Below are 27,931 nucleotides of genomic sequence, written 5' to 3'. Positions count from 1 at the left end.
GTGCATTTGGTGAGCCCATCTCAGCATAGCAACCCTGCAGCCTGACACATGAGAGAGAAACAAGAGAGGGAGGAGGGAGGAAAATAAGAGAGGGAACCTGGTTTAACTTCAGCTTCTGTCCTGCTGAGGGGCTTCAGCCCTGTGCTTCTGTGAAGGTAGGAGGGAGACTGCTTTCTTCTGTCTCTGCTCTTTGTTCTTTGTTATGTGGGGTGCATAGTTTAAATGATTTCTGTGTCTATTTGGATTACTCAGGTTCTTTTAGCTAGAATAGAGCAAAGCTGAACAAGCTGTTGAACCTAGATATGTTGTTCAGAGGTTCTTCAGGATTCGTGTTTGGCTGCTAAATATGGTTTACAATGAAAGCTAAACAAGTTCAGTTTGTGTGAGGTAGATTTTCCCAGTATTCTTTCAGCAGAGGCTATGCGGAGACCTGTGATAGTGTGTTATAGTTGAATCAGTCTGCATGATACATGAAGGGGTTAAATCCGATAGCTTCCCATCAATGTGCAGTTAATTTGTCACAGAGGTTTTGGAAATTTGTCTCTGGAAGTTGTAGGTTGGAGGGAGACAGAGTAACGTTTGTCCTTTGCCTCTTCATCAAATCCAACGCAGCTCCATTAATGGGTGACATCTGTATTTCTCTCCCTGGATCAGATTGTCTTTTGGGATTTTTCCTTAAATAAAAGCTTTAATAGTTGCTCTCAAGAGGCTCCAAATGGTACAAGTAGCAGTCCCAAGTCAAGGAGGATTCACACGACTGAATGTAGCTGACTTGTGAGACTAAAATTAATCTGAGGGCTGATTTGGAATGTTACACTCGGGTGGTAAGGCATGGAGAAGATGACCCTCGCATGGTGAGAGATCTTCAGAGATGTCTGGTGCTGAATGATTCCTCACTCTTTTTAAAAAAAAACATCTTTTATTTGGTTTTAGTTACAGAAAAGTAGAAATCCAAAGGGCAATCAAAGCAGGAGTTTGGTTACTAAAACCCAAAAGGTTTATTAGTTCCCCAAATGATAGCGAAATATGTGTTAATAATTTCAGAGGATGTGTATATCCTCCAACTTTGTAAAAATCAATCTCATGTAAAATATATACATAAAAAACACTATTATGTCTTGCAGCTGCATTACTTAAAATTAAATCCATTAGGTGCAAAAACAGGCAACATAATGATAGCTTATAAGAGATTTAACTGACACAACATAACATTACATCTAAGCTTTGCTTAGGATGAGCTGCACCCTGTGAAACTGACAGGTAAGGAAAAAGTCAACATTAAGATCTTTCAACGTCTGTTAATTAGAACTGTCCAGTTTTAAAACTGACAATTTAAAAATTTTATAAGGCTTGTGTGTTTTTAAAAATGCACAAAGATGATCTCTGGGATCAATTTTATTTTCTGTGAAAAATGTAGACAGTTTATTTTAAACAGTTAATAGGGATATAAAAGCTGGGAAACAATCATTATCTGCATCTTACGTTTGCTCTAGAACACGTTCAGCACTAAGACCAATATTTTTGAACAGTGTCATGTCTAATAAAGGTCCTAAATTCAGATTCATTATTAAAATTTTCTGATTAAACAAGACAGGTTGAGATTTTCAATAAACACTTACCACATTTTTTCTAGAAAACTTTAGCAGAATAAAAAAAATCAACCCAAAAGATGAACAATTAGTTTGCCATCATACCACTATAAGCTATACGATGAACCCACAGAAGTTGCTTGAGTTGATGATTCTTCACTTTAATGCATCTTGGATTCATCTTGTGTACCAGGTGACATTTTTCCACTTCTGAAAAATATTTTTCTTCCTTTTTAGATGCAGTCACGAGTTGGAATTTGCACTTCTTATTATTAAAATCAGAAAAACTGTCAGACATACCTGTTTTTTTTTTTTTTCTTCTTCCATTTTTCAGCATCTAAATTTCATATAAAGACCTTGTTACAGAATGACCACAATTACGGTCCGAGTTAGCTGATCCCACCTCAAAGTAGCTTGCAGATGCAGGAGAGGTTGAGCGTTTGACTGGAAAATAAACAGTCCACAGCCAACTGGCAGAGGCCGGTGTCAGCCATCCGACTGCTTGGATCACAGCTTCTTTTGTTGCATATAGAAACTCTGGGAACAAATCATATTTATGGTTGTATCCACTGTTTCCACTGAGGTTGACTGACTTTCAATGAACATAAAAATCTAAAATCTAAATCTACCTGAAGCAATGAGAGGAAATTTGTAATAATATTAGAACTTTATTCTCTGGTTTCACTGTATTTCATCACATAAAGTTCAGAGGTCAACATTTGCGGAGTGACAAACTGTTAAAGAAAAGGCTTAGCTGTTTTAGTTAATAATTCAGCAGTGAGGGCAAGTTTTAATTTATTTTTCCGAAGGTTGCAAAATACACCCAATTCTGTTTCAATAATGATGGGAGTTTTGGAGACAGATATAGTATTGATTATACAAACTTTGCTAGCATGTGTGTTTTAAAAACTGATTAAAACCTCTCATTTATTGTAAAAGCAAATCACAGTTGAGTTTTTCTCCACTGTCTTCTGAGTTACAAACCCTCCTCTCCTCCTTATCCTTTAAATCTCCTCTACCTTCCTCAACACTTAACTGCGATCCAGTTGGTGTCATTGGCTTTACACATTAGTGATGCGAAGCCAGCAGAAAGGTCGGGTCGCACAGGGACAAACTAATTAAAGCAGTGTCATCATGTGGTCTAACTTATTCTGTATTTATGTTTTGTTGGATGCTTGCCTTAAACTAATATCCATTGATTTTAGATTTAAAAACTTTCATGGCACTGAGAAAAGCGTTAATGGGTTAATGTTGATACTACAGATCGTAGCATTTAACCGCATGTTAATCTTAAAAACAGTTATCTGTCTCTTTATGGCTTTATAAATTGATGATCTTAAACTTAATTCACATGTGCATGATGGTCAGTTTGTTTGTGGACAGATTAGCTTTGATATTATGTTTGGTTGGATTGTTGACTCCAACGTTTTAGGATAAACCAGCCCTGACCATTTTTTGAAGAGAACGGTTAATTTTGCTTGGTATCTGGGCTCCCAGATCCATTGTTATGCTTGTCTGATCCATTGCAGTGGTTTATCTGGACCTTGCTGCTCTGCGTAAGTCCTTGAATTCAAACAGGAACTTGATTTACGGACATTACACAAACAAACACAACTGAGTCTTTTTGCTTTTTTGCCATTGTGGCAAACTTTCCTTCAACTCTTCAATTCAACTCTTAAATTATTACATTCGCTAATTTACAACCAATGCATGACCCCGAGGTGAAACCTCTACATTCGAGTTGATTTGGTTTTATCTATTTATGTCGCTTATTTGAGTTTGAGTCTCCAGGGTAACAGATTAAGGAGTTAGGAGGGAATCCCAGAGATCTTTCTCGCCAAACTCACCCTCCAACTTATTCTGTGGGATCCCAGGGTGCGATCAGTTGGGAAGGGATATATACTCCCTCCAGCGAGTTCTGGTTCTGCCCTGGAGTGTCCTCTGAGTATAAAGACAGAACAAAGACAGACCAATAAATCGAAGGCTTCATTCTTTGGCTTAGCTCTTTCTGAATTTACCTTATTTTTTATTAGAACTCTTTTTAATTCTATATTTTGCTAAATATTTTCTTTAATATTCAATTTTTTTTATATATATTTGATCTATTTAGAAAACCCTATTCTGTAACATGGTCAGAGAGCATTTTTCCAAATTTAGATGAAAAATGAAAACATTTGCCCATCAAACCCTAAGGTCGCATACTCTGTTTGTCTCAGTTGTTTAACATTTTTGTTATGTACAATGAACCCTCTGCTCCTTGTTTGTATGACAGTGGTCCTGAATTTGTGTTTGCAGATATGTTTTGGGTGGACCAGCTTCAGTATGACCGGGTGTTTGTCAATGATAAATAAGGGATTGCTCTTTTCAGTCCTCTCTACATTCTGCTATTCTTAGTTGCTATGTGGTGAGCGAAGGGTTTAATGTTACAAGGACCTTGCTCTCTTTGTGCCATATGTGTCACTGATGCAGGGCATCAGTGTGTGGTTCATAAGCTTTAATATGTTTTAGAGCAAAGTGGCTCTTATTTGTGTTTTTTGATTATCAGAAATGCATCTATCATGCGTCTATCATTATTCAGTATGCTAGTTAGAGCAGTTGATATGCTCGGTTAAGAATCCAACAAAGAGAGCAGGACAGGAGACCCATACACAGGAATTGAGGAGGTTCTCAGATTAAATGTAGGCAGACAGGTTTGTTGTTTATAGGAAGAGCTGGGAACTGACTTCCTAAATATGAACTATAACATGTATCCTTGACTCTGTTTTTGAGTGTTTATAATTTAAAAGCATTTAGTATTTATACGTACATGTTAACATTGCAGGAGGCAAGTTAAAGACTTTTTAACAAATTTGTAATAATTTCCTTATCCTTTCTTTCCTCACAGTGCCCTCAAATCCAGGGGTGTGCAGTGGTGTGTATGAGTGAGTGTATGTGAGTCATGTCGGACCCAAGGAACATCGATGAGGATGCCATCCTCAAAGGCCTCAGTCCTGAGGAGCTGGAGCAGCTGGAGTGTGAACTGCAGGAGATGGACCCTGAGGTATGGCATAATGGTGAAACCTGCCAAGTGGTCAGTTTTTGATCACTTACGTCTGAGCCATGTTGGTCTAATTCAAACCTGGTGCAGGTTTTTCTTAAACCTGAGATCAATGTGGTCACTGTTCTATTACATGTTGACATTATCATTCTGTTTTTCTCTCTGATACCAAAATGCAACATCTACAAACTGGACTTAATATTCTGTGTTCAAACAGAACTACACACAATTTTTATCACAAGACTATGCAAAAACTACCCTGTCACTATGAGCATCATTTCCTCTATAAAGCACCTTACAAAACTATTCACTCCCTTTGAAGCTTTCCACATTTTGACAAACATCAATGTATTTTACTGGGATTTTATATGACAATCAAAAAAGATACCAGAAGAAGTAAAGCATACGCACAATGCATTATGTTTCGGGATGGTGTTTTTTATGGTTATATACAATGTTTTCCTCCACACAGCATTTTGTATGTTGGCCAAAAGGAAAAATTTGAATTCATCTGATCTAAGAATCTTCTGTCGCATGTCTGCTGCACCCCTACATGGCTTGTGGCAAACTGCAAACAGGAATTATCATGGCTTTCTCATAAAAATGGCTTCCTTTTTGCTTTTAATAAAGTCACATTTGTAGAGTGCTTGTTTTGACATGCTCCAAACTGAGCAGCTCATCCAGAATTACCATGGCCTTCTTGGCTGCTTTTATGATTAATTCTCTCTGCGCTTGGCTGTTAGTTTAGGTAGATGGAAATATCTTGGTAGGTTTGAATTTGTGCTATAGTCTTTCCATGTTTGGATGTGAGATCAAACAATGCATTGTGAGATATGCAAAGCTTGGAAATTTGTTTTTAGAACCTACCACTTATGGAGCCGCTGATTTATTTATATTTTCTAATGGACCTCTGATGGCTTAACAGAACATATGCCTACACCTTTTACGATGCCACAGTTTCTCTTACTGCTAATCTCACAGACATTAAAATACCATTGATTTCTAATCAGCATAACCTAAATGATCTTGTATTTTCCCAGAATGCCATGCTCCCAGCTGGCTTGCGGCAGCGAGACCAGACGAAGAAGAGCCCAACGGGGGCTTTTGACCGTGATGCCCTGATGCAGCACCTTGAAAAGGAAGCCCTGGAGCACCCCGACAGGGAGGACCTTGTGCCCTTCACTGGGCAAAAGAAAGGTCAGGAAGGGCAGTTTCTCGGAACTCTCCATGCTCTGTTAAAAAAAATGCTAATTGTCTGCTTTGAGTTATAACTGCTAGAAAAATATTAATGATGGACTAGTTTGTGTATGTCTAGAATCTTAAAAGACATATCCCAGCTTTTCAAACATCTACACCATTGCAGTCTGCAATGCACCATTGCACCAAAGCTCACTGCACTTAGTTTCAGGTCTGTGTGGGATTTTGCACCTGGCTGACTTTTGAGGCTACATTCATTATACAACTGCTGTCCAGCATGTTTAGGCCTAAATGATTTGTAACAGTAGGTTTGCACTCTAGGTCAATAACTTTAGATTTATTAAATTGAAACTAGAAATACAACAAGCATTTTTGCTCTAAATTTCACTTGTGTGTGATTTACAGGTGTTTTTTCGTAGATTAATCACAGAAGAAAGATGAGAAAGTACATTGTAAGATCCAGTGTAGGATTCAGGCTGTTACCTAACTCTGAAAACACTTACTCCATGATGAACTATCGTCCAAACACGTTTTCCATCAAAACATAAAAAAAATCTGCAGAACCTCATTTAATGACCCCATGAGCATAAAGCAGTAGGTTTAGCTGCTACCATTTCTGCAACACACACACATATACACACACATATATATATGTGTGTGTATATATATACATATATATGTATATATATATATGTATATATATATATATATATATACATATATATATATATATATATATATATATATATATATATATATCTGTGTTGTTCTTCCTTTCTATGTCCAGGAAAGGCCTTTGTGCCTAAGAAGCCAAAGGAGATTCCCCTGCATGAGCAGGTGATCCTGGAGCCGGAGCTGGAAGAGGCTCTGAAAAACGCCACAGATGCAGAGATGTGTGACATTGCAGGTTAGAAAAGCACTGTTACTGTCTTGATAACGTAGCATGTTCTTATGTTATCGAAGTGTTTATTATAAATGTTATCAGGTTTGCAGCACAAAAATAACTACATTTGGTCATTAAACTGAAATCTGTCCAATGCATGTGCTTAAGATGCTTTGGTACGTTTTTATTTAAGATACTGTTTTGGATTAAATAACTTATAGATGTACAAGACAACAGTAAAAAACATGTAATCAAAAACATGTTTATACACGTTTCCCACCAGCAGCTACTAACTAACCCGTAATAATGGCATACTTTGCACAGTGTGATCTCATTGTTTTCACTACAGCCACTCTGACCCACATAGTTCAGTCATACAGGCCTGTTGTCTCTACTGTTGTGTCCCTCAACACTAAGACAGCAAAGTTGTCCCAAGCTAATAGACACTGCCAGAAATGCAGCAGGTTCCAATTCTCCAAGCTCAGCAACACTAAAATAAATAAGCCTGGCTAGAGGCCACTGAAGAAAGGGTGGGGAGGATGTAGAGATGGTGAGAGCAAAGATACTGTATCTGTTTAAAGCAGACATGTAGGAAGGCACTATGTTGACACATAGGGCTTCAGTTTTCCATGTTTCTTGAAGGTGTAAATGCTTAAATTAAGTTTAGAAGTTTAGGATCCAGAATGTGGAGTGTCCAGTTATTTAGAATGGGTCCTTTATTAATCGGAGCTTGGAAATGCAATGGAGGATTTGTCTGAACACCACTTGAAAGACAATCAAAATGAAAACTGCTGTCCTCACAACAGACAGTTAACATCGGCTCAGAAGTTCAAATTAATGGTTGGTAATCACTAATTTGAGAATTTAAGTCTGTCTGGAGTGAATGAAACTGAATCATTAAACAGGCCAACTTGGCAAAGCAAGCTGAACAAGCAGTCACACTCTTCTGACAGTCCAGTCAGGCGAGCAGGCATCCAGAAAGGCAGAACGGGGGAGCGTGTTTGTCCAGCACCATCAGTCTGTTACAGCGACTGGATGTTTGACCCTGGACACCATCCAGATCAGGATTAAACCTCAATTAGCCCATGTGAGTCTTTGTGTGGGCTTTTATGGTAGACATACTAAAAAAATGAATAGACTGTCCCATCTAAGCTCAGATAGCATCAGACAAGTTGGTCTTAAAAGTTTAATTAAAAATTTTGTTCAGATTTTGACAAACACGTTATCAATCTGAGTTTACTTTTTAGTTCAGCAGCCTAGTTTGTGTTTTAAACCTACTGTGGGTTTATTGTCAGGGCCAAGCCGGATTACGTGCGGGTGTTAATTGCCAGAAACACCCCTACATCACTCCCAGAAATCCCTGCCCCCCTATCAAGCAGCTGTCCCCCCTGGCTTCTCTTTTCTCTCAAGGCCCTTCCCATGGTTCCCCACACTGGGCCAGGAGGCTAGTGGGTGGGTAAGTGGGTGCTGTCCCAGCAGTTGGCTTCAGGATCACATTGGTGCTGGAAGCCTACAAGAGCAGGAATAAAACAACGGGTCTGCCTCCTGCTGGTGACAAACTGTAATAACAGCAGAAAAAGGAGGAGCAAAAGGCATGTGGAATATATTTTATTTACTTTTATTTCACCTTTGTTGCACTTATTGCTTTTTACACAGAGTAGCCTTTAACGGGTACCTGTCTGGCTACGTATCCAGCCAGCTATAGTTGGGTTCAAATGGGTTTAAAAAGTGACTAAAGCTACACATTCTTTAAAAAATGGCTAATATTTTCACAAATCCATTGGGAACAATGTGGCTTTCATTCCCAAGCAAAACATTAATAAAATGTTTCTAATTTGTTATTACTCTAAAAAACGTTAGAAAAAAGGAATATTAGGCTGTTTAAAAAGGATCAGTGTTTTAATAGTTGTTCATAAACTCAAAAGTGTCCTGTATTTACAGGAAAACACTTCAAAATTTCGCTTTGCTGTGAATCACTGAATTAATATTTAATTTTATAACTACTGTTTCTGAGAACAGCTTTGCGATTTTGTCACATTATATTATATTTATAAATTTTTTGCCAGGAAAGGCAAGCAAAAAAAAAAAAGCGTTCTATCTGCAAAAAGACTTCTAAACAAGTCATCATGTTCACAATGCTTTTGTTTTATTTTGTATCAATGTGGCTTATATTTTCTCATTGTAATTTTATTGGGATTTATCTTTACATACATTTAAAATAAACCTTCACCAAAGGAGAATTTCTGTCACCTAATAAGTACGTCCGTTTGTCTGTCCATTGCGCCTATCTCCAGCACTCATCGGATTAAAGGTGAGATACACCCTGGACAGGTCACCAGTCCATCACAGGAATAAACAGGATAGAAACACACAGGAGCAACAACCAGGCCACACACTCCGTACCTTAGAGCAATTTCAAGTGATCAGTTACCTTGCTCGGTTGCGCAGTTGGTAGCACTGTTGCCTTGCAGCAAGAAGGTCCTGGGTTTGATTCCCAGCCTGGGGTCTTTCTGCATGGAGTTTGCATGCATGAGTTCTCACCGGGTACTCTGGCTTCCTCCCACAGTCCAAAGCCATGCCTGTTAGGTTAATTGGTAACTCTAAATTGCCCTTAGGTGTATGAATGATGGTGTGCATGGTTGTTTGTGTGCCATGGACTGGCGACCTGTCCAGGGTGTACCCTGCCTCTTGCCCATAGACTGCTGGAGATAGGCACCAGCTCCCCTGTGACCCACTATGGAATAAACGGTAGAAAATGATTGACTGACAATTACCTTAACAGTAAAGTTTTTGGACTTTGTGAGGAAGCTGGAGGACCTGGAGAGAACCCACGAATGGACGGGGAGAACATACAAACTCCATACAGAAAGACCCCAGGCAGGGAGTCTGTTATGGATGTATGATTCTGTGGCTTTTTCGAATCTCATTGCTGCCCTAATTAAATATATCTGCCCTTGTTGCTTATCTGCCACACCGCTCACTGCTGCATGCTTACACACCATAACCTCTGATCACATAAGACGCACATAGTCAAAGATAAATTGATACAAGAGGATGACACCCTTTAGGAGGGTTAAGAACAGGCATAGATAAAACCAGGACTCACGCTCCATCCCTAAGATGAGCTGAGGGGAGCCTGGTACCGAAGGTGAATGTCACTCTGTATCTGTTCAACTGTATACTTTGTTCACTGAGCATTTTGGCAATAAATCTTCATTTTATACTTAACCATTTTTCATTATTTCACAAGGTAAATACTTTGCTGGTTTCACTGGTTGGGTCTCGGAACTGGAGAGAAACGGACCCGGTGGTGCTTCCCCAGGGGGGAAAGAGGGCCAAAACCTCCATTTTACAACAAGTTGAACCCAGGACCTTCTTGTGCTACTCAGCTCAGATAAAATGAGACAGGAATTTTGTTTTCAAACACATATAGAGATTAAGACATTTCATCATGGAACAGTCAGAATCTTTTTGTTTTAAAACCTGTAGAACACAATGAGATAAAAATGTGTGTAGAGACTTGTCATGAGGGATGTCTGTGTAAGGACACAGTAACAGCACAGACTAAAAAAAGAAAACTGACAAGTGATTGTTTTCCTGTACTTTTAGCCATCCTTGGAATGTACACCCTGATGAGCAACAAGCAGTACTACGATGCTCTGGGCACCACGGGCACAATCGCCAACACAGAGGGCATCAACAGTGGGTGATACTCATTTTAAAAATGCATTTTCTTCCCATCTAATCTCTGAAGAATTATTTAATAGTGATCCTGATTTATTTCACATCTCTTTGGTCTCACTTATGTTTTCCTATCACATCCAGGTGTTGTGAAACCAGATCCATTCAAGATCTTCCCTGAAGAACCTCCAAACCCCACCAACGTGGAGGAGACTCTGGAGAGAATCCTCAACAATGACAGCTCCCTGACTGAGGTCAACCTTAACAACATTAAGGTAGTTTCAGTGGTACATTAAATTAAATAACAAAACAGTGCTACTTTAATTTCTAAAAATGCAAATATACCTTTTTCCTCCTAGAAAACAAACTAAAGACATACTATTTTTCAAGTTAATGTTAGAATTTTTTGCCATTCATGTGCCATTTTACCATGTGATACAACACATATATATATGGTCTATAAAACATTTTTAAAAAGTCAGTCAGTCATTTTCTACTGCTTATTCCATAGTGGGTCGCGGGGGAGCTGGTGCCTATCTCCAGCAGTCTATGGGCAAGAGGCAGGGTACACCCTGGACAGGTCGCCAGTCCATCGCAGGGCAACACACAAACAACCATGCACACACTCATTCACACACCTAAGGGCAATTTAGATTGACCAATTAACCTAACTGGCATGTCTTTGGACTGTGGGAGGAAGCCGGAGTACCCGGTGAGAACCCTCGCATGCACGGGGAGAACATGCAAACTCCATGCAGAAAGACCCCCAGCCAGGAATTGAACCCAGGACCTTCTTGCTGCAAGGCAACAGTGCTACCAACTGCGCCACCGTGCAGCCCTTTTTAAAAAGTGTTTAAGTAATTTAAACCTGACTCAAATCAAGACAATCAAGTTGACCTTTTCACCTGCAGGACATTCCCATCCCAACTCTAAAGGAGGTCTTTGAGGCAATGAAGGAGAACTCCCATGTGGAGGTTCTAAGCATTGCTGCAACTCGCAGCAATGACCCTGTGGCTTATGTGAGTACATCAGAGTTTTAAATAACTATAGCAGCAAAAATATCAGCATATTTTTGATTCTGAGGTTATTGTAATTGCTTTTATTTTATTTTTTTACAATTCAGTTAGATTTCCTACTAGAATATATATTTTATGCAGCACTGCAGTTTTACATTTAGGAGATTATTTGAAAATGTAGTAAACGTGACATAAATTTAAGTGCACAAGAATATAAAAATATTTACCCAAAGCATTGATAAACCGGTGTCCTTCAGGTGGTCATCATATGATTTTCACTCATCAAACTAAAGACAGAGATTATGCACATGCAATCTGATCGTATTATGTGCATTGCTTTGTGTGCTGTTGTCACCAGGCATGTGCTGAGATGCTACAGGAGAACACCAGCTTGCAGAGTCTTAACATTGAATCCAATTTCATTACCTCAGATGGCATGATGGCCATCATTAAAGCCATGGCTAATAATGCTACACTGGTGGAGCTCAAGATTGACAACCAAGTAAGAAACAAATGAGTCCATTCTCTGTTGCAATGCACTTAGAATTGGACTTATCAATATTTAACCTGTAAAAAACAAAACAAAAAGATAGATATTTATTTAAGATGAAGTTTCATACAGAGGCAGAAGCTGGGCGACACAGTTGAGATGGAGATTGCCTCCATGTTGGAAAACAACTCCAGCATCCTCAAGTTTGGCTATCACTTCAACCAGCAGGGTCCTCGTGCCAGAGCTGCCATGGCCATCACAAGAAACAATGACATGCGTGAGTACCACCTACTCTCTTCAGAATCACAAATTATTTGGGTTTTGTTTTAGTAATCTAAAATAGATCAACAGAGACGTTCCTGTACTGGTAAATAACTTGTAACTTGAAACAGATCAAGTTCCAGCAAGAAGTTTACATACCCGCATCATAGGCTTGCATGTCTGTTGGCTTTTAATGATGCATTTGAACCTTTCTTTAGGATGGACTGGTCACACAACAAATAGCTTCATTGAACATGTTTTTATTGGATCGCGGTTGAGGCTCTTTTATCTATTCCAAAACCAGTTTAGATGTGTTTTGGTTTATTGTCCCGCTGGAACATCCAGTTGTGTCAGGGCTTCAGCCATCTAGCTGTTGATTGAGGTGAAGATGGAGGTTGGCGATAGACCTCCTTCATTATTCCATTCATCTTGTGCAATTCACCAATAGCACTGGTATGAAAACGGATTGATGCTACCACCACCATGCTTGACAGTTGGAAGTGTTTTTAGGTTTGAGATGCTCTTCCAAACATACTACTTAAACAGGAAACTAGTATTTCAGCAGGCTTGAACCTCGGTGGTTAACCGAGGTTCCAGCATTGGTTAACCATTTTTCTTTCATCTGAAGAGCCAGACAATTGGACAAAATCCAGTGCTCCAACATGACAATAATTCCAATTATCCAGAGGATAAAGCAGGCTAACACTCAAGCGTCTGCCCCTGACCTCAAACTTATCCCTGTATCAGGGAACTAAATGATTTAAATGAACTGTAACATTTCTGCTAATAGGAGTGGTCAAGTACCCAGCTAGAGTAATGCCATAAGTCTGTTTATAGCTTAAAGGAACATTTGGTTGTCATGGAATTTGGAAAGGGACATTTTGGGGTATTTGTATATATTTGAGCTTTTATATATAATTTTGGCATTGTGGGCATTAAAAAAAGTGAACAAAAAAATCAGACTTCATGTTTTAAAACTCATTGAAGTTCCTTGTTGTATTATCAATTCACTCTGGGAAACAAATGGTTTAAATCAATCAACGAAAGCAAAAAAAAATCAACATTAATCCTTTTGATAAGTGTAAACTTCTGATCAGAACTTCAGCTGTAAATACAAAAATATCTTCTATTTAGAGCAACTGTAACACAAAGATTGAAAATGTCACTGTAAGATTTCTTTCTTTTACAGTTCGCCAACAGAGACTGAGATGAAGCAAACAGGAGAAAACACTTAAGCCCCTCAGAGCCTAAAAAGACTGCTGATGACGACGATGTGTCAGCTTTCTCTGGGGTGTGCCAGAGATGAAGGAATCATCCCAAATGAATCTGGTTCACGGTGGAAACCATGTCTAACATCCATGCTTAACCATTTCATTTCATTTCCTGCTGAATTCATTATAAAATGATGTGATCAAATGTGAAGCGTCTTTTTTGTGATTTAGTTTCTTCATCACCAACATCATCACAGACAATTCTTCGATTCATGAAAACTTTTTCACTTTTGTGGTGCTAAATTTTATGTGGCGAGGGAAACTGTAAATATTTTCAATAAAAATATCTATTGGACTATTTTTTTCTACATCTTTGGCAAGTTTAATTTTGTTGCTTCTACATACTGTTGCATATATGGAAAACGTAAATACATGTTAAGTGACTTTACAAGTGAAACTAAATAAACTGATAGTCAACCTATTAATGTAGGGCAAGCAACGTTTCTTATGTCGCCATTCTCTGCATATTTCATGGCACAATCATATTTTTACCTCAGAATAGTGTGACATTTTTAGGACGAACCTCTCATGTCAGGAATATCATTACTTTAATTCTTTCCTGATCTAATGACTTTACCCAAACACCTGAGCTATTTTTACTCTATATACCCTCCCTTTCTTGACTCTGATGCAAAACATAACTGAGCCAGCTGAGCTTGAGTTACCTTGTTCCAAATATAAGAACCAACTTTAAGAGAGCTGCACTTTTGTGAACCCAGAGATTTACAAACAGAAGCAGCTGCTAACCTCTGATGATTTCAACCACTTCGGGTTCTTATAGCACCCGTTTCTTTCAACAGTTTATTTTCTTAAAGTACTCTTTTTTTTGCCCTTGTTTAAACTAGAGTAGACTTCACACTGGTTTTGCTGCCCTGTAGGCACAATATCATTGTGTCTGCCTGCCATGCTGTGTGTGGCACATCCTTCATACAAACCCATACAAGTATCGGTAGCCTCATAGCATAATTGCCTAAGTCGTATGAGCCAAAATATGAGTAAAGCAATTATACTTTGAGGCTAACGATGTTTGGAAACTAGAATTTCAAAGTAAAAGTATACTCAATTCTAAAAAATCATTTTAGTACGGTATGTTCATTGTAGTTTTAATAAAGCCATTTATTGAGAAAAAAAACAGTAAATTGCAATAAGACACAACCCCTATGAAACACAATGCAATCAAAATGCATTTAGACTAACCTTAATTTCCAGCAAACAATTTAATTTAGTATTGTATAGAACTTCCAACAAAACATCTGAATTTTTAGTCTGGAAAAGGGAAGCCCTGCTGCTCAGAGTTCAAACTTTGACGATGGATAAACAGTCACACAGCTTGATTTAAATCTCTTGGAACATAACTGTCTTGCATAACTTTCTCTTAAATTATGGCAGCGACGTTGCCTTGCAGTCTGCACAGGAAAAACATTAGTGGAAACTTCCAGTACAGAAAGAGAACCCTTTTAACATGCAATGAAACAATAAATCAGCATTACTGAAGCAGTGTCAGATTATGACCAGTGACATGGAGAAAGCTCAAGAAAAATGGAGAATGGTTTCTAAATTATATTTATTGAAATTATGAAGAAACTTGGTTAAGATAGTTCAGGCTGTGTTGAAGAATCAGAGACATTTATAGTTACACCATATACAGTACAGACCAAATGTTTGGACACACCTTCTCATTCAAAGAGTTTTCTTTATTTTCATGACTATGAATATTGTAGCTTCAAACTGAAGGCATGAAAACTATGAATTAACAAAAGTGGAATTATATACTGAACAAAAAAGTGTGAAACAACTGAAAATATGTCTTATATTCTAGGTTCTTCAAAGTAGCCACCTTTTGCTTTGATTACTGCTCCGCACACTCTTGGTATTCTGTTGATGAGCTTCAAGAGGTCGTCACCTGAAATGGTTTTCCAACAGTCTTGAAGGAGTTCCCAGAGATGCTTAGCATTTGTTGGCCCTTTTGCCTTCACTCTGTGGTCCAGCTCAACCCAAACCATCTCGATTGGGTTCAGGTCCGGTGACTGTGGAGGCCAGATCATCTGGCGCAGCACCCCATCACTCTCCTTCTTGGTCAAATAGCCCTTACACAACCTGGAGGTGTGTTTGGGGTCATTGTCCTGTTGAAAAATAAATGATGGTCCAACTAAATGCAAACCGGATGGAATAGCATGCCGCTGCAAGATGCTGTTGTAGCCATGCTGGTTCAGTATGCCTTCAATTTTGAATAAATCCCCAACATTGTCACCAGCAAAGCACCCCACACCATCACACCTCCTCCTCCATGCTTCACGGTGGGAACCAGGCATGTAGTCCATCCGTTCACCTCTTCTGCGCTGCACAAAGACACGGTGGTCGGAACCAAAGATCTCAAACTTGGACTTATCAGACCAAAGCACAGATTTCCACTGGTCTAATGTCCATTCCTTGTGTTCTTTAGCCCAAACAAGTCTCTTCTGCTTGTTGCCTGTCCTCAGCAGTGGTTTCCTAGCAGCTATTTTACCATGAAGGCCTGATTCACACAGTCTCCTCTTAACAGTTGATCTAGAGATGTGTCTGCTGCTAGAACTCTGTGTGGCATTGACCTGTTCTCTAATCTGAGCTGCTGTTAACCTGCGATTTCTGAGGCTGGTGACTCGGATGAACTTATTGTCTGCAGCAGAGGTGACTCTTGGTCTTCCTTTCCTGGGGCGGTCTTCATGTGAGCCAGTTTCTTTGTAGCGCTTGATGGTTTTTGCGACTGCACTTGGGGACACTTTCAAAGTTTTCCCAATTGTTCGGACTGACTGACCTTCATTTCTTAAAGTAATGATGGCCACTCGTTTTTCTTTACTTAGCTGCTTTTTTCTTGCCATAATACAAATTCTAACAGTCTATTCAGTAGGACTATCAGCTGTGTACTGTATCCACCTCCTGCACAACACAACTGATGGTCCCTGACAAGGCACACCTGTGAAGTGAAAACCATTTCAGGTGACTACCTCTTGAAGCTCATCAACAGAATGCCAAGAGTGTGCGGAGCAGTAATCAAAGCAAAAGGTGGCTACTTTGAAGAACCTAGAATATAAGACATATTTTCAGTTGTTTCACACTTTTTTGTTCAGTATATAATTCCACACGTGTTAATTCATAGTTTTGATGCCTTCAGTGTGAAGCTACAATATTCAGTCATAAAAATAAAGAAAACTCTTTGAATGAGAAGGTGTGTCCAAACATTTGGTCTGTACTGTAAGTGTCTCTGCCATTTAAAATCTAGCTTTAGAATTGGCTTGCAATCAATTTAAATCACCTCTAATCTTTGCCAGTAAACTGGAGGTACCTTTTCAAGGCACAGTCACACAGGAGCTGTTCTGTCTACTTCAACAGAACCAGTTTTTTTTTTCTTTGAGTAGTTTGCTTCCTTTGAGCAGGTGTGACAGCTCATCCAAACTTTGGTACCCCTGAAAACTGTCTTGGATCGTTTGCACGTAAGCCATGGTGAAGTTAGCTTACCTCATCCGGACTATCCCGCAAACCAAAGAAAGGAAGCAACATATTTTATACATGTGATTTATGGACATATATGTCATCTAAATTTGTTGCAGTAACTTGCTCTATCTCTGAGTAACCAGGATGTCTTAGAATCTACTTATCTACCATCTTTTTCTGTGCTGCTGCATGCTTTCATGTAAAGAGCAACAGGCTGATAACTTCAGTTGCTGCCAACACTGGGCAGCCTATAGTGATAGCAGCTGCTGTACCTGCATAATGTGAAAGTGAAAAAAGTTAAATGAAGATTTGAATTGTGACTACATTAAACTGAACCGCATCCCCAGGAATATCCTGGTGTGAAACAAAATTAGACAATAACATTTAGTGCCTATTATACTTGCTCATCATAGCCTGTACCTTTAATGAGATCATGTCTATTTAGTGTATGTAAGAAAAAAACCTGCTACAGTCAAATGGACTATTTATTTTTGATACAAACCTAAAGTGGGTTTTATTTTATAGTGGGACACTTGCAGTCAAATAATTCAACAGGGCCTCCTTTCATAATTTCACATTTTCCCTCAGAAATCAGAGATTAATTCATATCTGGTTATTTTGCACTCATGTTGTCACTCTCGTGGTTTCATACATTTCTTGCCAATCAAGTAAAGCAGAACTCTGACCAAAGTCTGCATGACGAAGAACAATTAAGCACCCAAACTTACACCAGTTAATTAGAGAGCTGACTGAAAACTGGAACATCTGACAGAAGGCGATTTCTCAGCAAAACACATTCACACATTTAGTTTTTACTGCTGCTCTTTAATTCCAAAGACTACGTTTGTTTATCAGATGACATGATAATGTTAACGAGTATACCACTGCACAATTACAACAGTATTTAAGAGTCATGTAAATTTAAACACATTTCAACATGTTTTGTGTTGAGGAAGGGTGGTTTAGAAACCAAGCGTGACAGAACAGTCAGAGGCTGACCATGCCCTTGAGGCAATTTGATAGAATTATTATAATTTTTTTTTTTTACAAACGAAAACAAGTACAGCTTAAGTTCTTTAAAAAAAATACATTTTATAACTTTACTCCTGAACCCTTTACATGTGATCTATTGTTAATAACCTGCATGGATCCAGCAGGTCAAGTTTCCAGTTTCCTAAACTGATTAATAATCTGTAACTTGACATAATGCTTATATGTACCTGGTCAATGCCATTCAAGTAGTACTAGTAGCAGTAACCAACAACTTCCAGCAAGTGAATAAGAAATAAATTTTGTATATAAGAGGTAAGAGGAGCAGAAAATGCTGCAAGGTCTGCAGTTCAAATCCAAGATTAGACAATGGAAATGTTTGGAGGTCCAGTCACAGAACTGCTAATGTTACTGGTAAACAAAACTGCCATTTTGAACAGTGTAAGAGGGGACCTAATACAGGTGAGGTGATTAAAAGCATCCTCTAACATGTGCTTGGCTTATTGTTATAAACACCCAGAGTAAAACTTCTCGGTAGATTAAGAGAAATGTGTATTTAATAAAATGAATGAAAAATATTCAAAGTTATTTGGAATTTAGAATTGGCAGAAACATTTGCACCACTGTTTTGTTCCGGTTTCTTGTATTTCACAACAGCAGGTTACGGCACACAAAGCATGTCCCACAACATAGTGGCGGTACTAATGAGCTGCAACAACTTGTCACGCAATACTGCAGCTCCTTTCGGGTAGCGAAAAGCAGCTTTTTGGATGCATCTGAAATGGGTCATGGTGCATCCTGAAGAACCTAAAGCATTGTCCAGAACAGTGACAATGTCATAAAGGTTTCAAAAGAAAATAAAGGCTTGCAGTTGCAACACAGGTCACTCCACACAGGTCCAACATCCTTTTCTTTCATCCCCTATGGTGAAGAATCAGAAAAGAAAAACAATACACTCTGACCTATAAGTTGTTCTGTCAGTTTCGCAAAGTCCTCACCGATGGGAGTTCTGGTTCCTCCAAGTAGAACTGTTGCTCATAAACATACCACTGTGGTACAATAATAGGCTTCTCACAGTTGCTTGTCGTTTCAGTCGCTAGTAGGTAAAGGAACAAGAGGTGCAGGTTCTTCCTCGTCTGAATCAAACTCCACATTCTGGTCTTTGACCCACTGGCCGTTGTAATCTTGAACCCATCCATCACTAAAAAAATACATACTGCATAATGAAATGAATCACAAACCATGCTGGTGCTTTGCTTCAATTCCATTAACAAGAGCAAGTAAAAGAATAGCTTTGCACCTTTTCAGTTTGAGATAGTGATCCAGTTCCCTCCTCCTCTGTGATGTTAGAGCTTCTGCAACGTGTTTCACTGCAGCCTTGTGTCCTGTTTTGACTGATGTTGATGACGATTCTTTATTGATTATTAAAAAAACAATTTCAGAAAAAGAACAATTTCAGAAATAAAACAAAATCAGCACACTGATTTCCAGTGAAAGATTTACCTGCGTTAGAGTTAACACAGTTGCTTGCTGATATTGTTTTGGGAACTTCAGCTTTACAGGATTCAGATGGGTTTCCAGTGGGATCTGAGCCAGTACTTGTCAGTCTTCTTTCAGGTTTTGAACTAGAAAAGAATGACAGAAGCTATGCTTAAAATTGAGCTCTTCATTGTGAGAGCAAATAATAAAAGGTATTGCACATCCCATAGCCACACACCTGCTGTTTCTGTGACGGCTGTTGTACGGTACAGTCTTTAGTAAAGCATGATGGGTGAGCCTCCGGGTTTGTGCTATTAAAGGCGCTGAACCGGAGGGTTCCTGAAAGCACACAGAACACTTTTTGTCAAATTCTCTCTCAAATGCTGCTGAGTTCACTCAATCAACAATTCTGGTAAATAACCTGTCAGCATGCAACATTCCAGCACAAAACTGTTTTAAAATGCTTGGCAAGGTGCAATTTGTCAGAGTCATAAGGCACTCCCAGTGACACCACATAACGCATTTCACACAAGACAAGAAAGTGGTTCAAAAGTGTTACTCAAGGAAAGGCAGCTTGTTTAATTAACGTTGTTTTTAATGATTCATTTGCCCTCTGGTAAATGATCTGACTGACTCCTGCCTACAGGGTTCCCACACATTTTCAGGAACACAACTGTACAGGTCCTTCTCAAAGAATTAGCATATTGTGATAAAGTTCATTATTTTCCATAATGTCATGATGAAAATTTAACATTCATATATTTTAGATTCATTGCACACTAACTGAAATATTTCAGGTCTTTCATTGTCTTAATACAGATGATTTTGGCATACAGCTCATGAAAACCCAAAATTCCTATCTCACAAAATTAGCATATCATTAAAAGGGTCTCTAAACGAGCTATGAACCTAATCATCTGAATCAACGAGTTAACTCTAAACACCTGCAAAAGATTCCTGAGGCCTTTAAAACTCCCAGCCTGGTTCATCACTCAAAACCCCAATCATGGGTAAGACTGCCGACCTGACTGCTGTCCAGAAGGCCACTATTGACACCCTCAAGCAAGAGGGTAAGACACAGAAAGAAATTTCTGAACAAATAGGTTGTTCCCAGAGTGCTGTATCAAGGCACCTCAGTGGGAAGTCTGTGGGAAGGAAAAAGTGTGACAGAAAACGCTGCACAATGAGAAGAGGTGACCGGACCCTGAGGAAGATTGTGGAGAAGGGCCGATTCCAGACCTTGGGGGACCTGTTGAAGCAGTGGACTGAGTCTGGAGTAGAAACATCCAGAGCCACCGTGCACAGGGGTGTGCAGGAAATGGGCTACAGGTGCCGCATTACCCAGGTCAAGCCACTTTTGAACCAGAAACAGCGGCAGAAGCGCCTGACCTGGGCTACAGAGAAGCAGCACTGGACTGTTGCTCAGTGGTCCAAAGTACTTTTTTCGGATGAAAGCAAATTCTGCATGTCATTCGGAAATCAAGGTGCCAGAGTCTGGAGGAAGACTGGGGAGAAGGAAATGCCAAAATGCCAGAAGTCCAGTGTCAAGTACCCACAGTCAGTGATGGTCTGGGGTGCCGTGTCAGCTGCTGTTGTTGGTCCACTGTGTTTTATCAAGGGCAGGGTCAATGCAGCTAGCTATCAGGAGATTTTGGAGCACTTCATGCTTCCATCTGCTGAAAAGCTTTATGGAGATGAAGATTTCATTTTTCAGCACGACCTGGCACCTGCTCACAGTGCCAAAACCACTGGTAAATAGTTTACTGACCATGGTATCACTGTGCTCAATTGGCCTGCCAACTCTCCTGACCTGAACCCCATAGAGAATCTGTGGGATATTGTGAAGAGAACGTTGAGAGACTCAAGACCCAACACTCTGGATGAGCTAAAGGCCGCTATCGAAGCATCCTGGGCCTCCATAAGACCTCAGCAGTGCCACAGGCTGATTGCCTCCATGCCACGCCGCATTGAAGCAGTCATTTCTGCAAAAGGATTCCCGACCAAGTATTGAGTGCATAACTGTACATGATTATTTGAAGGTTGATATTTTTTGTATTAAAAACACTTTTCTTTTATTGGTCGGATGAAATATGCTAATTTTGTGAGATAGGAATTTTGGGTTTTCATGAGCTGTATGTCACAATCATCCGTATTAAGACAATAAAAGACCTGAAATATTTCAGTTAGTGTGCAATGAATCTAAAATATATGAATGTTACATTTTCATCATGACATTATGGAAAATAATGAACTTTATCACAATATGCTAATTGTTTGAGAAGGACCTGTAATTATATTAAAAACGAGTTCCCTGGAATGTAGCTGCATTAACATTTTTTTCCTATAATTATTTTAATAGCCAGTCAGTCAGTCATTTTCTACCGCTTATTCCACAGTGGGTCGCGGGGGAGATGGTGCCTATCTCCAGCAGTCTATGGGCGGGAGGCAGGGTTACACCCTGAACAGGTCGCCAGTCCATCGCAGGGCAACACACAAACAAACATGCACACACTTTTAATAGCGTGGGACTGAAATATAGGTTTTTGAGTTTCATACCTTCAGCAACAGCAGGTGTGCTTTTTGTGTGAAAGCAATGCTATATCATGTGTTGCTGAAGTAAAAATGCAATTGGCAATAGCTTTAAAGCGAAGTTTTAGAGCACTGTTCTTCTGGGAAAACTCAAATTGTTGCATTCAGATGGACTAGGCACCCTCTTAAAGCTGTTAAAGACCACTCACAAGATCATCTCTGATAACCATGAGAGGCTCTTTTTACATCCTGAATTAATTTGATATTTTTGGCTGTTGAAGTAGGACCCATTCAGTATTAAGTCAACATTTTATGACTGAGTGGTGTACACAGACCTGAGTGAATACGACAAAGTCACCAACCTGCTGTCTTTCTTCGGACTGGATGTAGTTTTCATGTCGTCTTTTCGATATTTCATTCTTCAGCTTTGATTTTTTGCCATAGAATGCCTTCAATCCTGAAAATGCAACATGAAAACAAATATGTTTATCTAACATATCAATATAATGCAACAAAAGACAGTTTACATTTTATGATTGATATATATTAAAAACTAAAATAAAGAATGTTGTTTATTAAGACTGCTTTTCATAAATTAGCAAAAATATTTTCTGATTAAAGAAAATTTCAATTTGTCTTGATTTTCATTAAGAAAATACTGCAGAATTGTCTGTTTTGTGCTTAAATGTAAAGGTATTTACATACAAGTGTATTTATCATGTAATGGAGTTTTAGTTAAATGTGTTTTAATCATAATGCTCATTTAAAGCAACCATAAGAACAAGCGGTTCAAAAGAAGGGCAGCAGATCTGTCCTTTGCAATATAACCATGTGTGATGTTGTATAGATTTATGGTGTTATTAAAGTTTTGCACGATGGGAAATTTAAAAAAAAAAGAGCATCTGGGATTTATATACGTTTTATAATCCCACAACATTAAAACATGACAATATGCTGATCATCAATTATTTCCCAACCCTGATGAAACAACGTTGCTGCTGCAGAAATGAAAACACTGCTCCCTGGAGTGTCTTTTTCTTTCGGAAACCTCACCTTCTAGATGTTTATTTCCTTGTCTGTGGACTGTCAGCATGTCAACCGTATCAAACACGGGACGGTAGGAGCAAACAAGACAAGTGTATCTGGAAATCAAACCGACAGCTGTTACTATACCGACTTAAATCCACTAGATTTTCAGTTACAAACACGTTTTGTGCATTCATTTACCTCCCATTTTTCATAAGAGCAGCTTCATCTTCTGGAATAAAGTTAGATAGAAGGTCTGCCACACGACGTTTCTGGAAAGCATTTCAATAAATTTGGATATCAACAGAGTACGTTTTTAAACAGGGTACGACAGATCAAACTGTGGCTAATGGGATGCTAACTTTAATCTTAAATGGCAGCTGCATTATATTCTTACCACAAAGGAAGTAATATAAACTGAACTGTTACCTTCAGAATATTGAGCTGACTCTTATCATTTCCCTCTCTTTTAAACGACATTATAAATAGAGCAGCAATCTTAAAACAGGTTTCAAAAACAGATTAGCTAAAAAGCTACTTCCGATAGGCACGATGCGTTCGGGAAAGTAGTGGGAAATATCGAACAATTGATCAATTTTTAATAATAATACATAAATCGTATTCAGCTCCAGTAGATCGTTCAATTTCAAGAAAAAATAAATAATATATAATTTTTACTTTAAGTGCTGGCTGTTTTAAATCAGTGATTTTGTATACAAACTCAAAAGGTAGCTAGTTATTCCAACTAACATGAACGCAGCGTTTGTGACGAATCATGAGACCAGTCACTCATCACGGCAGCCATGGCAACACGCTGCTGCTGAGTGCGAGATAGAAAATAATATTATTGTTTAAGGGTTCAGAGCAACTTTTCAAATGTTTTACTGGCAGGTAAGCCATGTTTAACTAATGTTTCAGCAGAAATTAGATATGTTAGTGAGATTCACCCACTGCTGTGTTCTTGATATCGTAACAGGTTTCACAAAAGACGGCTTAACGCAGATTAAGTTAAACACTCTGTTAGCCGGCTAACTTAACTGTTACTAGTGGGCATACGTGCGGACTGAAATAAAACTGGTCCTGTTATGATATTAACGAGGATAAAGTTCGCCTTGAATCGTATTGCCTCCACTCAGACTGCTAACAACCCAAATGTTTCTGGAATATGTCCGCGGAGCGATCGCCGTTGCCACCCGGGGGAGGCGGCCTGCTACGCGGAGGCAGAACAAGGTCTTACGGCAGTTTAACTCGATCTTCGCTCTCTCCGGTTCGCCAGAGACTCGTTGAGCACACAGTTAAACCAGGGGAAACACTTCAGGGCCTGGCTTTAAAATACGGAGTCACTGTAAGTATGCTGTAATGTTAGTTCAATAATTAAACTTTTAGCTGTCTGCCTTAAAAACACGATACATCACCCACCACTATGGACATCTGTACAGGTGCATCTCACTGAATAGAACACTTGTTAATTTATTTCAGTCAATTCAAAATGTAAAACTCAGCATATATGGTTCATTACACAGGTTGATATACTTGAATGGTTTATTTCTGTTAACTTTGATGAAAAAAACAACATTTAGTTTTAGAATATCATGTAAGACTTTTAATTCAGAAATAATGAAGACTGCTGACTTGACACTTAACTTCCTCCACAAGAAGGGTAAGCCACAAATTAGGTTGCTAAACAAAGCTGGCTTTTTATGGAAAGTTGAGTGGAAGGAAAAGGTGTGATTGAAAGGGGCACAGGCAACGGCAATAACCACAGCCCTGAAAGGATTGTGAAACAAAGACCATTCAAGACTTTGGCAGAGATTCCCAAGACATGGACTGCAGCTAGTGCAGTGCTTAAAGAGCTACAGCACACACACAGGTGTATCCAGAACATGGACTACAACCGATGTCCTCCCCATGTAAAGCCACTACAGATGCAATGTCAGAAATGTCTTACATGGGCTAAGGAGAAGAAGACAAACTGAACGGTTGCTTAGGGATCGAAGCCTTATTTTTAGACAAATGTAAGGGTTGCTTTTAATGTGGAAATCAAGACTCCAGAGCCTTGAGGAAGAGTGGAGTGGCACAGAATTGAAACTGCTTAAGGACCAGTGTAAAGCGTTCATAGTCGGTGATGATTTAGGGAGCCACACAATCAGATGGTGTTGGTCAACTGTGTTTTATCAAGTCGAAAATCAGTGCAGCCATCGACCAGCAAATTTTAGAGCACTTTGTGATCTCATTTTCCAGCAGGACTTGGCACCTGTCCACCCTGCCAAGAGTACCAATATTTGGTTTAACCATAGTATCACTGTGCTTGATTGGCCAGCAAGCTCACCTGACCTCAATGTTACTGAGAGTCTATGGAGTATTTTAAAGAGACCCAACAATGTAGACAAGCTAAAGGCATCTATTAAAGCAAACCTGGCTTCCCTAAGTTCATATGAATAGAACATACAATACATTTCAATAAACTGACATTTCTGTAATAAAAAAGCAGTAAAACATATTCTAACATTCACGTTTTCTGAGAAAATGATTTTTGGGTTTTCATTAGATGTAAGGCATCATCAAATTTAACAGAAATAAACATCTGAAACATTTCATTATCTGTTTCATTATGTTAATGATATAGGAATGTCACTTTTTGTGCTGAATTACTGAAATACATAAACTTTTCCATGATAATCTTATCTATTGAGATGCACATGCAAGCTTTGGTCACCCATGGTGAACAATTTCAAGCTTAATAAAGAGAATCTATCTTCCAGGTGGAGCAAATTAAAAGAGCAAACAGACTGTACACCAGCGACTCAATATTCCTGAAGAAATCCCTGTCTATCCCAGTGCTGTCAGACTTGAATGACCACAGCAATAGGGTAGATTTGTCTGAGGAAGACCACAAAGAAGGAAAGACTAACTGCGCTACTGGTCAGGAGGATTTAAGAGAAGGTGCATCTGACCTTACACCTAGGGAATTTCTGAAGAGACTGGATGACTTGATCAACAAGTCTAAGCAGGCCGCAGCCAGAGGATGCCAAGATGCAGAGAGACGGTACTACTACGTTGTTTCTTCAGGCACGCTTGTCACATGTTTGTACCATAACTGTTTTAAAGTGTTGCCACTGACTGGATGAGTTATCTTATCAGGGGGGCATATTTCTGAAGAAATCTACAGCTTGTAACATTTTTAAAGTCCATATGAAACTCTGAAGCTGCACATTCACATTAACCTTATTAATGTTAGATACTCATGTTGGTCAAGATGATGCTGTGATGATTGCATGTATGTGCTCTTCTGCTGACTTTCTGTATGACCCTGCATAAAACACAGGTGACAGATTAAAGAAAGATCTTAAACTTTAGGGATACAGATAGGTGATCTAGGGGCTTTTTTATCTTGTGGAGGCATTTTGCTTTGTGACAACTACTACTACTTATTTGTCATGTCTAAACAAAGTAAGAATTGACAACACACTAAAGGTCTGGCTCTGCCCTACTCTCATTAAGGGTTGGGACATACCTAGGTCACACTTGGCTGCTGGGAATGTAGGAAATGTTGGTGATTGTGTCAGACATCTTTTTTGTGTCTCTAACATGGTTGATGGGGTTGTACCACATCATGCTTTTTTCTCCTTTTTTCCCAATTTAACATATTAAATAGTCCACTAGCTGAACCAGTAATGAACTGACTTTTTGCAAGCTTTGTTCATTTTTTTTTTTAAACCTCTGTAACTTGCCTGATTGGTTAATGTTTAGATGGATCTCTACAGCCGTCCTTGTTGTACAGTTGTCCATCTGTGCAGATTTAGAATAAATCAATGGATGGGTGGTCCAGAATGAGCTTTATATGGATGGAAATTCTTGACCACGTATTGAAGAACATTTCCTTTTAGAAAGAAACTTATAATCTGAGCTCTGAGCATGACCAGACAACTTTAAACAAGAAGCAGACTTTAACAATACTTTTAAGTCTTATTTAAAGTAAAGAATATTGAATCACTTGTTTATCTCTTTTTTTAACAGCGTTGCAGCCCTAGAAGCAGCTTGCTCCAGTACAACTTCAGATTGGCGTCCGTTAACAAAGTCACAGAGTGTTATTTCATCAGCAAGAGTTCAGCAGCAAGCACTACTTGGGGCAGTTCCCCTCACTACCACTAAACTCACCAAGAAGCTGAAAGAAAGGGAAGACGAGATCTTTGAACTCTGACACCGTTTTTCCTTAATTTTACTCAGATCATTAAAAAACGATGCTAGAAATGTGTGGTGAAGGGATTGGACTCCAGGGGCAAGACAAGATCTCTACTAACAACGCTTCTGTACAAAGTTGAAAAACCTTGTAACTCAGTCATTAACTGCAGAATTTGTTTTAGGAAGCCTGTTTTTTTTTTATTTAGTAAAAACTGCACATATTTATTTATGGGAACATACTGGTTGTATGAAACGTCTTCTTTGTCTCCACCTGAGTTTGGCTTGTTCCTACAGAAAATAGAGACATGAGAATTTTGTCACATGATGCTTCAGTTGTATGTCTGCATATGGAAGCTCAGCAGGGCAGCTTGACATTTTCAGGGGATGCAAATACTCATACTCACTGTAACAGTAAGAGAACAAAACAGGTTAAAGGTTAACACTGTATTTTGCTAATGTAAAAAAAAAATGTTCTTGTAGGATATTTTTAACATCATTTTTATTATTTTCTGGGACTTAGTTTTTGATTTTGTCAAATATTTATGTGATTAAATTTTAAATAAACTCATGCTTGATTCCTTACTGAAGAAACCTTTACAGTTTAGGTGTTTCTGTGAAATTTTACCCTATTTCCAAAATTTCAAACTTCATCAATGGTCTTAGACTTTAGAGTGTTACACTGTGTAGCCAGAATAGAAAGTGCCTTACTAAAATTCTATTTCACATCTTGTCACATTAAAGCCAAAATCTTTGTGTTTTATTGTGATTTTATGTAATAGACCAACACAAAGTAATTCATACATTTTAAAAAGGTTTAGGTGATAACACA

At 38.8% G+C, this 27,931-nt stretch overlaps 3 protein-coding genes across 7 annotated transcripts; 2 read left to right on the top strand and 1 right to left on the bottom strand.

The window, feature by feature from the left end:
* tmod4 (tropomodulin 4 (muscle)) lies at window positions 1-13,570 on the top strand. Its single transcript, XM_047360880.1, has 10 exons — window positions 1-155; window positions 4,474-4,629; window positions 5,667-5,823; window positions 6,611-6,730; window positions 10,316-10,408; window positions 10,532-10,662; window positions 11,299-11,406; window positions 11,762-11,905; window positions 12,026-12,170; window positions 13,344-13,570. The coding sequence occupies exons 2-10, from the start codon at window positions 4,528-4,530 to the stop codon at window positions 13,364-13,366; spliced, it is 1,023 nt and encodes a 340-aa protein (XP_047216836.1). The 5' UTR covers window positions 1-155; window positions 4,474-4,527; the 3' UTR covers window positions 13,367-13,570.
* Window positions 3,462-23,783, bottom strand: scnm1 (sodium channel modifier 1). 5 transcript variants are annotated; one of them, XR_007037637.1, is made up of 9 exons: window positions 23,350-23,505; window positions 23,122-23,192; window positions 22,948-23,036; window positions 22,257-22,351; window positions 19,604-19,704; window positions 19,390-19,511; window positions 19,187-19,298; window positions 18,885-19,087; window positions 3,462-3,530 (listed from the first exon to the last, which is right to left on the bottom strand). XR_007037637.1 is itself a non-coding variant. In XM_047360884.1 (8 exons), the coding sequence occupies exons 1-8, from the start codon at window positions 23,695-23,697 to the stop codon at window positions 18,976-18,978; spliced, it is 729 nt and encodes a 242-aa protein (XP_047216840.1). In that variant the 5' UTR covers window positions 23,698-23,783; the 3' UTR covers window positions 17,701-18,975. The 5 variants fall into 5 exon arrangements, 3 of the variants coding, with proteins under 3 accessions (XP_047216840.1, XP_047216837.1, XP_047216839.1); XR_007037636.1 differs by lacking the exon at window positions 3,462-3,530 and adding an exon at window positions 17,701-18,807; XM_047360884.1 differs by lacking the exons at window positions 3,462-3,530; window positions 23,350-23,505 and adding an exon at window positions 23,671-23,783 and having other exon boundaries at window positions 17,701-19,087.
* Window positions 23,707-27,670, top strand: lysmd1 (LysM, putative peptidoglycan-binding, domain containing 1). Its single transcript, XM_047360885.1, has 4 exons — window positions 23,707-23,811; window positions 24,057-24,265; window positions 25,683-25,966; window positions 26,938-27,670. Exons 2-4 carry the CDS (start codon window positions 24,086-24,088, stop codon window positions 27,119-27,121), a joined length of 648 nt encoding a protein of 215 aa, XP_047216841.1. The 5' UTR covers window positions 23,707-23,811; window positions 24,057-24,085; the 3' UTR covers window positions 27,122-27,670.
* The last annotated feature ends 261 nt before the right edge of the window (window positions 27,671-27,931 follow it).

This window comes from Girardinichthys multiradiatus, chromosome 3 (genome assembly GCF_021462225.1).
Source record: "Girardinichthys multiradiatus isolate DD_20200921_A chromosome 3, DD_fGirMul_XY1, whole genome shotgun sequence".
In the NCBI taxonomy this organism is placed as follows: Eukaryota; Metazoa; Chordata; class Actinopteri; order Cyprinodontiformes; family Goodeidae; genus Girardinichthys; species Girardinichthys multiradiatus.
Note: the sequence above shows the minus strand (reverse complement) of the source record. Positions and strands in the feature narration are given on the sequence as shown.

What these genes read in the sequence shown, in the direction of transcription:
- scnm1 (XM_047360881.1), bottom strand. Translation starts at nt 23,400, where the DNA reads ATGTCGTTTAAAAGAGAGGGAAATGATAAGAGTCAGCTCAATATTCTG. An exon ending in AGGAAATAAACATCTAGAAG is followed by an intron (nt 22,352 to 22,947) that starts GTGAGGTTTCCG and finishes TTGCATTTTCAG; the next exon opens with GATTGAAGGCATTCTATGGC. An exon ending in CACTATCTCAAACTGAAAAG is followed by an intron (nt 19,088 to 19,186) that starts GTGCAAAGCTAT and finishes GTATTTTTTTAG; the next exon opens with TGATGGATGGGTTCAAGATT.
- lysmd1 (XM_047360885.1), top strand. Translation starts at nt 24,086, where the DNA reads ATGTCCGCGGAGCGATCGCCGTTGCCACCCGGGGGAGGCGGCCTGCTA. An exon ending in CTTTAAAATACGGAGTCACT is followed by an intron (nt 24,266 to 25,682) that starts GTAAGTATGCTG and finishes TCTATCTTCCAG; the next exon opens with GTGGAGCAAATTAAAAGAGC. An exon ending in TGCCAAGATGCAGAGAGACG is followed by an intron (nt 25,967 to 26,937) that starts GTACTACTACGT and finishes TTTTTTTAACAG; the next exon opens with CGTTGCAGCCCTAGAAGCAG.
- tmod4 (XM_047360880.1), top strand. Translation starts at nt 4,528, where the DNA reads ATGTCGGACCCAAGGAACATCGATGAGGATGCCATCCTCAAAGGCCTC. An exon ending in TCAACCTTAACAACATTAAG is followed by an intron (nt 10,663 to 11,298) that starts GTAGTTTCAGTG and finishes TTTCACCTGCAG; the next exon opens with GACATTCCCATCCCAACTCT. An exon ending in GCAATGACCCTGTGGCTTAT is followed by an intron (nt 11,407 to 11,761) that starts GTGAGTACATCA and finishes TGTTGTCACCAG; the next exon opens with GCATGTGCTGAGATGCTACA.